Source organism: Oncorhynchus kisutch, unplaced genomic scaffold (assembly GCF_002021735.2).
Source record: "Oncorhynchus kisutch isolate 150728-3 unplaced genomic scaffold, Okis_V2 scaffold3880, whole genome shotgun sequence".
NCBI classification, from domain to species: Eukaryota; Metazoa; Chordata; class Actinopteri; order Salmoniformes; family Salmonidae; genus Oncorhynchus; species Oncorhynchus kisutch.
In genome coordinates this window covers 41589-52002 of record NW_022265825.1, presented here as the reverse complement: position 1 = coordinate 52002, position 10414 = coordinate 41589, and the positions used below count along the sequence as shown (strand labels likewise).

Genomic DNA, 10414 nt, shown 5'->3' with positions numbered 1-10414 from the left:
ATCGTAGTCGTCATCACCATCATCATCCATCGTAGTCGTCATCACCATCATCATCCATCGTAGTCGTCATCACCATCATCATCCATCGTAGTCGTCATCATTCATCATCATCCATCATAGTCGTCATCATCCATCGTAGTCGTCATCATTCATCATCATCCATTGTAGTCATCATCATTCATCATCATCCATTGTAGTCATCATCATTCATCATCATCCGTCGTACTCATCATCCAACTCCATCATTAAACCTTTAATTCATTATAATGCTCTAAATTGTAAAAACCTATCACAGATGGGATTTTATTATATTTTCATGCTTATGAATAAACAAACATATATTTAAATAATAAATACATAAATAATCATTCAAATAAATAATAGTACTGGAAACAACTTCCACTGTATGACATGATCTCTATGACCAGTCAAACCCTGAAGCAGTTATGTCTTTCACCATCTCAACACTGACAATCTCAAGTGGTTTAGTTGTTCTTTTTGAGCCTTTGAATGTGCCATAGCTTTGTCCCCTCTACGTGCTGTTTCCATGTCCCCCAAATCCATGTCTGGGGACTATCCAGGTGCATCATTCAGCCTACATCGTCACTAGTAAGCCGATTGTCAAATCTCACAGCGCCGTCTCATAGTGATGCCGTAACTTCAGTTGATTCCTTTGTGTATTAGTTCATTGCAAGAGATCACGTCCCCTGTAACCGTTGGTGTTGAATGGAACCAACATTGTCTCCATGATGCTTTGAATACAGTAACACAGCTGGACTTCAGCCTAATGACAATGGAGGTGAGGACTTTCCATTGAAGGAGATCTGGGGAATGCTGGCTGCTCTCTCAGATCTCTCAGCCAACTCCTGGAATAAACAGTAGTATAGCAGGGTTATATGAGCTTCTCAGTTATGACTTTTTATCATTTTAGTTAGCAGACAGTCTTATGCAGAGCGACTAAAGATAGGTTCGCTCCAGTGGAGGCTGCCGAGGGGAGGACGGCTCATAATAATGTCTGGAACGGAGCAGATACATGCACACATGGAAAACATGAGTTTGATGCATTTGATAACATTCCACTCATTCTGCTCCAGTCATTACCATGAGCCCATCCTCCCCAAGTAAGGTTCCACCAACCTCCTGTGGTGCATTCATATCCCTCTTCAGAACAGTGGTTCCCAACTCCAGTCCTCCAGTACCCCCGTCAGGACACATGTTTCTTGTAGCCCCGGACAAACATGCCCGATTCAACTCATTGAGGGCCTGATGATTAGTTGACAAGTTGAATCAGATGTTCTTGTCTGGGCTACAATAATAATGTGTAGAGTTGAGGGTACTGGAGGACCGGAGTTGAGGGTACTGGAGGGCCGGAGTTGAGAGTACTGGAGGACCGGAGTTGAGGGTACTGGAGGACCGGGGTTGAGGGTACTGGAGGACCGGAGTTGAGGGTACTGGAGGATCGGAGTTGGCAACCACTGCTTTAGAAATACATAGTGACAGAAATGACAGGCCATTCACTCTGTCCAATTCGATATTATTATTGAGTTTTCCATTCATGTTTTATCTGAGCTCACCTTTTCACTCATCTCATGGGAATGGTGCAGGGACAGCTCTCTCTCCAGGTACATCCTCTGCTGTTCACTGCTGGCCAGACGACAGGTGAGCCAGGTAAACAGGATGGACACTCCGATGCCCAGGCAGGCCAGCACCATGATGGCCAGGTAGAGGGACGGCAGGGCATCGGGACGCTTTGCCACCACACGCACAAACTGGAAGTTTAGGATCCCACTGATCAACCCACAGATACAGCAGGCTGAAAATAGGATCATCTGAAGAGAGATTTAAAGCACATTTTTTGCAATTCTACACATTTTGCCTTAGGATGGAGAGACAGTATTGCAGTTTAAAAGTTAATTTCATACAGTTCTACACATTTTGCCATGACTTGTGCCATGTTAATGATATCTGAGTGAGAGTGACTAACAAAACAATGGGGCCCCCCTGCAGGTCAGGGCCACTGGCCACGTGCCCTGCATGCCTGGTTGGTATTCAGGCATTATTACTATGTGTTTAGATGGCTGGCTAGACTCATTTACCAATCTAAAAATGTTTCGCTGACACGGCTAATCGAGTGACTGTCAGTGACTAACAAAACAAGAGCAAAACTGCTGATGCACAACCACATGTTGAACTTGCACCTTGTGTATTCTACTATTGTAAAGTTAAGTGTCAACAGTAAGTTGAGATCCTGACTGAGCTCTCTAGCGGCCTGGGGCCTCAAGTGACCACTTATGTTCCTTATGCAGCTGGCCCTAGGCAGTGGTGGAAAAAGTACCCAATTGTCATACTTGAGTAAAAGTAAAGATACCTTATTAGAAAATGACTCAAGTAAAAGTGAAAGTCACCCAGTAAAATACTACTTGAGTAAAAGTCTAAAAGTATTTGGTTTTAAATATACATAAGTATCAACAGTAAATGTCATTTTAAAAATATACTTAGGTATCAAAAGTAAAAGTATAAATCGTTTCAAATTCCTTATATTAGGCAAGCCAGAACGCACAATCTTCTTGTTTTTCTTTTATTTACAGAAAGTCAGGGGCACACTTCAACACTCAGACATTACAAACTCAGCAAGTGTGTTTAGTGAGTCTGCCAGATCAGAGGCAGTAGGGATGACCAGGAATGTTCTTTTGATAAGTGCATGAATTTGAAAATGTTTCTATCCTGCTAAGCATTCAAAGTGTAAAAACTACTTTTGGGTGTCAGGGAAAATGTATAGAAGTAAACATGACATGGTTTTATTTAGGAGTGTAGTGAAAAACTGTAGTCAAAAATATAAATAGTAAAGTATACAGATACCCCAAAAAACGACTTTAGTAGTACCTTAAAGTATTTTAACTGAAGTATTTTACACCACTGGCCCTAGGTGTGTTTCAAGCACAAGTACAGTGAAATGCCTTTCTCGCCAGCTCTAACCCCAACAATGCACTGCATGCACTGTACACTCTTCGAAAAAAAACTCTAAGTGTGGCTTTGCATGTCCTCATAGGAGAAACATTTTGGGTTCCAGGTAGAACTCTCAGTGGAAAGGGGTTATACCTGGAACCAAAGAACCCTTTTAGGTTCTAGATAGCACTTGTTTTTCTATGAGTGTACCCACGTTAAATACGTCGTATTAAAATCAACTTACAATCAATCCTGACCTCTTCTTTGCACACACCATCCCACATAGTCCACAGATGAGAAACTGGGGGGAAATAAGAAGTTATACCCTCCCTCCTATTAACAATAGAGGTAATAATATTGCAAATTTGAATTATTTGACTTACACAAATTCCGCTCAATATAGAAGAGGCATCCCCCAGCTGCAGCTTGTGAACCGACCGGACTCGGATGATGCCGAACACCCCGAGGGCGATACTGGACGCACCGAGCCCCATCTCCAGCACCGACAGTACCACCAGACTCCAGATGTTACATCCTCTGTCCGGCATCACCCATTCCTTCACAGCGGGTCATTCAAGAGGTGGTGGTGGTCACCCCCTCGAACCACCCAAAAAGCAGCGAGTATTGGTTTTTGCGCTGAAAGCATTAATCCATTAATCAAGATTACGCAGGTGGACTTTTGCGCGAGGGAATGTTTTCTATCCAGTAACCACCAAGTGATCCACCATGTAAGGGCTACTTACACGTTCCCTCTGAAAAATACTCCACTGTTAGACTTTATAAGGTATTCTAAATTATATCTTGTCATAGACTACATGGATTTATCAGGATTTGCTCTGGACTGCTCGTATGCGTGTTTGATCTACTGTAAAACAGACACGCGCCATTCTTGCCAGTTGCCACCCTCTCAAAACTTTTCTGCCCACAGCTGCAGTGCTCGCGACTCACGTGACTTCCTTGGCGTCTTATAGCGCTCATGTGTGCAGTTTATATACAAGAGGGTGATTTAAGGTAACTAGCTAGTAAGATTATATAACTAACGAATCCCATGAATTGCCCCTAAGGAGATAAAAAATAGTAATGTTAAATGAAACACCCAATCAATGCATAATGCATAGGCTAATGCACAATACATAATACTTGATATGTTTGATAATTACATTTAGAAAATGAGTGTAATTTGTTTTAAGAAGAAAGTTATTGTCAATTGCATAGCTTGTATGGTCCAATGTTACAGTATATAGCTGAATGAATCCATTTTTGAATTTATTTTGTGCACATTATTACATATTATAAACTGGGTGGTTCAAGCCCTGAATGCTGATTGGCTGAAAGCCGTGGTAAATCAAACCATATACCATGGGTATCACAAACATGTATTTATGCTGTTCTAATTATGTTGGTAGCAATAGCAATAAGGCACCTTGGGGGTTTGCCAATATACCACGGCTAAGGGCTGTATCCAGGCCCTCCGTGTTGCGTCATGTTTAAGAACAGCCCTTAGCTGTGTTATATTGGCCATATACCACACCCCCTCGGGCCTTATTGCTTAATTATATTTAAAATGTAGTGTTAAAAAAAATGGCATTATGAAATATATGTAGTAGAATTACTTCCTGTGTAGTATAAGACCCAGTAACATGTTGTATGGCTGGTTTCCCAGACACGGATTAAGCCTGGACCTGGACTAAAACATTTGAATCCAAGAATAAGCATATTCTGTGTCCAGGAAACCAATCCTTAAATGTTGCATAATAATTGACAAACCCTTCCAACCTGATCCTTTACTCCAAGCCCTGGAGAACAACTCAGTCTGACATAGTAAGAGGCTGGCTATTTTTAGCACCTGCCACGATATAACATGAACACTTCCCTCTACAGAGGCAGACATTGATGTTCACACTGCTAAACCCTACAAACCTACTCTCTGAATGAGATAACACTCCATGACCAGTGTATGCATTTAACACTACTCTCTGAATGAGATAACACTACTGTCTGAGTGAGATAACACTACTCTCTGAATGGGATAAAACTACTCTCTGAATGGGATAACACTACTCTCTGAATGAGATAACACTCCATGATCAGTGTGTGCATTTAACACTACTCTCTGAATGGGATAACACTACTCTCTGAGTGAGATAACACTACTCTCTGAATGAGATAACAAAACTCTCTGAAGGAGATAACATTACTCTCTGAATGGGATAACACTACTCTCTGAGTGAGATAACACTACTCTCTGAATGAGATAACACTACTCTCTGAATGAGATAACATTACTCTCTGAATGGGATAACACTTCTCTCTGAATGGGATAACACTACTCTCTGGGTGAGATAACACTACTCTCTGAATGAGATAACACTCCATGATCAGTGTGTGCATTTAACACTACTCTCTGAATGAGATAACACTACTCTCTGAATGGGATAACACTACTCTCTGAGTGAGATAACACTACTCTCTGAGTGAGATAACACTACTCTCTGAATGGGATAACACTACTCTCTGAGTGAGATAACACTACTCTCTGAGTGAGATAACACTACTCTCTGGGTGAGATACCACTACGCTCTGGGTGAGATAACACTACTCTCTGAGTGAGATAACACTACTCTCTGAGTGAGATAACACTACTCTCTGGGTGAGATAACACTACACTCTTATTGAGATAACACTACTCTCTGAATGAGATAACACTACTCTCTGAGTGAGATAACACTACTCTCTGAATGAGATAACATTACTCTCTGAATGGGATAACACTACTCTCTGAGTGAGATAACACTACTCTCTGAGTGAGATAACACTACTCTCTGGGTGAGATACCACTACGCTCTGGGTGAGATAACACTACTCTCTGAGTGAGATAACACTACTCTCTGAGTGAGATAACACTACTCTCTGGGTGAGATAACACTACTCTCTTATTGAGATAACACTACTCTCTGAATGAGATAACACTCCATGTTCAGTGTGTGCATTCCAAATTGAACACTTCTTTTGACCATGACCCATAGGGCACTATAAATGGAAAAGGGTGCCATTTGAGACAGAGTGTGACAGTGAATGGGAAGGCTACAGTATAAAAGGCTCCCTCAACAAAAGTACTCATATCTCATTAATCTCAAAATGCACTGCTTCACTGAATCTGAAAAGGCAGAGTGCTGGTCCATTCTTTCTGCAGGTTGGTTTTGCCTGGGGGCATTTTGGGGTTTTGCTCCTGTGGTTTCGCTGCTATGGGTGAAGTCTCTCGGGTGAATCCTCCCTTGGCTTGTTAACAATAAGCAGGCAGGCAACAGATACATTCCAGACAGTGTTCGTGTTCAGTTCACACAGACAGTCCATGTTTTTGGTGCTGACAGTCTCAGACAACCTGTTTTGTGTGTTTCTGTGTGTGTTGTTCTGTTCTTGCTCTACTGTCGATGCAAGGAAGACACCAGGAGAAAGAAGTTGTCAAGCAGCATTACTTTATACACTTGACAAGATACAGTTTATGTTAATGCTGTTGATGTTAGTGTTGTATGTTGTATGTTATTGTATGATGTATAAGTGTTGTATGTTGTTGTATGAGTGTTGTATTATGTATGTATGAGTGTTGTATGTTGTTGTATGTGGAAGAGGATGCATCCTTTAGTCAAATTCTTGTTACCGGAAAAATAAACAATATTCAAAAATACAAGTTCCAGTTGTACCATTTAAAAAAAGAAGGTTTTATTTATCTGTACTATTAATACAGTGGGTCCCTTCTAAATCCTAAACGGCACCCTATTCAATACATAGTGCCCTACTATGGGCCCTGGTCAGTAGTAGTGCACTATATAGGGAATAGGGTGCCATTTGGGACGCATCCTGTGTGTTTGGAAATGGCCGTCATCTTTAACTGGCCGAGCAGAGGAGACACCGTCTGATGTGGTTGATCATGTGACGTCAATGAGTAGAATGACGGTGATTTACAGTAATGCCAACATCAAAACAGGGTCATGGGGATTAGCTGTGTGTCTTATTCAACGGGCACCGATGATCTGTCACAGATTTAGGGGTCGACTCGGTACATTACAATATTTGAATTAACTCTGTAATCGACCATTAACTCTAACCTACTCTCAACATGTGCAGGAAGTTGCGTTACAGATGAGCACGGTTAAAAAACAGAACGTGACAGACATGTTTCACACATTTCTTGAGCTTTAGACATGACATCATTTAAATGTAGAACAGGTTCACACACTGTAACCTGACACCTCGGATTATGAAACATGTCAGGTGTGTCGTTTCATCTTCACAAAGGGAAGCTGCGTACCTCCGTCAGGACTTCCTTCCTGTTTACTTTAACTGAAGAAAACCCTGCCACTGAAACTATATTTGATCATGTAAGCTCAGACCTAAATAAATAGACTATAGATCACTGTCTCTTCCTATATGATACTAAGAGAGTGATAGCCAGGCATGTTGACATCTCACACGTGACGATCTGTGCCGTCCCAGAGAGGAGGTGAGTGCATGTTACAGCCATTACCTCCATCATCACACTGCTCCCAGTAATGTGGAGTGTCAGAGAACAGCTCACCAGGTACAGGCAACACTACCTGCCTGGCTTCAACATGTCTAGTGAAGGGAAACCACAAAGTAACCATTACTGTACAACAATAACCTACATGGTGTTATTCTAAAGGCCCAGACCGTTAGATGAAGGGTTGAGTCAATCAATTCTGTTTGAACTTCCTGAATGACAGAAGATTACGGTGTAAACGTGGCTCAAATGAGACATGGTGAAAGTGTTTCCTATGAAGCAGATCTCCCTGTCTATGGTGGTGACTGGTGATTGAAGGAAACTGATTGAAAAGGAAACTGATTATTTAAACAGATTAATCAGTTATTTTTTGTAATAAATTGAGCAACCTGTTTCTTTATTGAAACAAGGAAGTGAATCAGAGGAGTTGTCCCAGGAAGTGTGGACCTGTCAATGACTAAATAGGCAGACATCCTGGCCTGTGGTGGAAATCCAGACTGACAGTAGTCTCTCTAGCCTGTCACATTAGAGAACTGTCATGACTTTGGAAGCTCAGGACGGCAGATTAGTATCTATGTTCAACCACACACTGTGGTTCTAGCTCTGCCTATAATGAAAATGTTTTAATGTTAATAGTGAGGAATAAACACTAAATGTCTCCTCTATGTTCCTCCTCTCTTCTCCTAGGAAACAGTCGGACACGAGCCAGATAACTGGACTGGATTTGGTGTCCTCCTTGTGTTACTGCCTGCTCACCCGTGCTTTAACCTCACCCGGAAAACAGGACCTCTTTGTCTTGGGTTACGTCACATTGAATGGCCACCTAATTGATCTGAACGCTGGGATTGTTTTAAAAAAATGTTTAATGAACTTTTATTTAAAACTAGGCAAGTCTGTTAAGAACAAATTCTGATTTACAATGCCGGCCTACCAAGAGACAAAAGGCTTTCTACTGGGACTGGCGCTGGAATAAAAAATAAAACTGTAGTACAAAACACGCATCACAACAAGAGATACCACAACACTTCATAAAGAGAGACCTAAGACACCGCAACACCACATAAAGAGACCTAAGACACCACAACACTTCATAAAGAGAGACCTAAGACACCACAACACCACATAAAGAGACCTAAGACACCACAACACTTCATAAAGAGAGACCTAAGACACCACAACACCACATAAAGAGAGACCTAAGACACCACAACACTTCATAAAGAGAGACCTAAGACACCACAACACTTCATAAAGAGAGACCTAAGACACCACAACACTTCATAAAGAGAGACCTAAGACACCACAACACTTCATAAAGAGAGACCTAAGACACCACAACACTTCATAAAGAGAGACCTAAGACACCACAACACTTCATAAAGAGAGACCTAAGACACCACAACACTTCATAAAGAGAGACCTAAGACACCACAACACTACATAAAGAGAGACCTAAGACACCACAACACCACATAAAGAGAGACCTAAGACACCACAACACTTCATAAAGAGAGACCTAAGACACCACAACACTACATAAAGAGAGACCTAAGACACCACAACACTACATAAAGAGAGACCTAAGACACCACAACATTTCATAAAGAGAGACCTAAGACACCACAACATTTCATAAAGAGAGAGCTAAGACACCACAACACTACATAAAGAGAGAGCTAAGACACCACAACACTACATAAAGAGAGACCTAAGACACCACAACACTACATAAAGAGAGACCTAAGACACCACAACCCTACATAAAGAGAGAGCTAAGACACCACAACACTACATAAAGAGAGACCTAAGACACCACAACACTACATAAAGAGAGAGCTAAGACACCACAACACTACATAAAGAGAGACCTAAGACACCACAACACTACATAAAGAGAGACCTAAGACACCACAATATTTCATAAAGAGAGACCTAAGACAGCAACACATGACAACACATGAACTCTGTCTCTCATGCTGCTGACCAGTCTGTCAGAGAAGGAAAGAATACTGCCCCTGCAAGCTAGAGGAGTTATATACATCCCTCTTTTTACGTGTATATGAAAATACATAGTAACAATTTATTGTTTCCTCAGTGCAGAATGAGGGGTTGGCGTTGACTGTTACTGTACATTTACCACCACGTAGGGCCTTTTTCCCAGACACCGATTAAGCCTATATAGTCCTGGACAAAAAATAACTTTCAATGGAGATTCTCTGTTGAGATGTATTTTTAGTCCATTACTAGACCTAATCTGTGTCTGGGAAGCCGTCCGATAGTGCTTAAATTGTAATATAGGATCTCAGCTATTGCCCCTTTTAAAGTGCACATTCAAGCGTCGGTCAGAGTCACAGAATCCCTTTATCAATCAAAGTTTCACTCAGTGCGGGCAATTGACTTCAGTGTATTCTCCACTCTGGTGTTTTACAGCACTCTTTGTGCCTCCGCCCTCGCATGGCAAAGTTTTGACTTGGTCAGCCTAATCTGGGATCGGCCCAGTCTTCCATTTCAGTGCGGGAGAAATTAGATCGCCCAATTAATCCCAGAGTTTTATCCATCAATCACTTGATGTTTTGCCCAGTGAGATGTAGTCTTCCCATGTATAAATGAAGCGTCGCAGCTCCATAATTAATCTACACTTGATGCTGATCCAGTAACATGTCACTGGTCCACTATCTGGATGGAATATTACCAGGATATTGAATAAGACTATTGTCTCTCTGGTGTCAACAACAGATGAACTAGAAATCAGTTCAATTACAAGATATTTCACTAGTTATAATGTAACAGCCATTGTTTAAAACTATACAGAACATATTGCTTTAGGACTGTAAATGTATCAGGAAGGAGGTACTTACAGTATATTATACAGTATATCACAAAAGTGAGTACACCCCTCACATTTTTGTAAATATTTGAGTATATCTTTTCATGTGAAAACACTGAAGA

At 41.3% G+C, this 10414-nt stretch overlaps 1 protein-coding gene across 3 annotated transcripts; it reads right to left on the bottom strand.

Annotated features, from left to right (window-relative positions):
- Positions 1-279: 279 nt before the first annotated feature.
- Positions 280-3936, bottom strand: LOC116372062 (transmembrane protein 196-like). 3 transcript variants are annotated; one of them, XR_004209105.1, is made up of 5 exons: positions 3330-3936; positions 3191-3247; positions 1575-1829; positions 1138-1478; positions 280-866 (listed from the first exon to the last, which is right to left on the bottom strand). XR_004209105.1 is itself a non-coding variant. In XM_031821138.1 (4 exons), exons 1-4 carry the CDS (start codon positions 3492-3494, stop codon positions 780-782), a joined length of 564 nt encoding a protein of 187 aa, XP_031676998.1. In that variant the 5' UTR covers positions 3495-3929; the 3' UTR covers positions 280-779. The 3 variants fall into 3 exon arrangements, 1 of the variants encoding a protein (XP_031676998.1); XR_004209106.1 differs by having other exon boundaries at positions 1138-1475; positions 3330-3933; XM_031821138.1 differs by lacking the exon at positions 1138-1478 and having other exon boundaries at positions 3330-3929.
- Positions 3937-10414: the final 6478 nt, after the last annotated feature.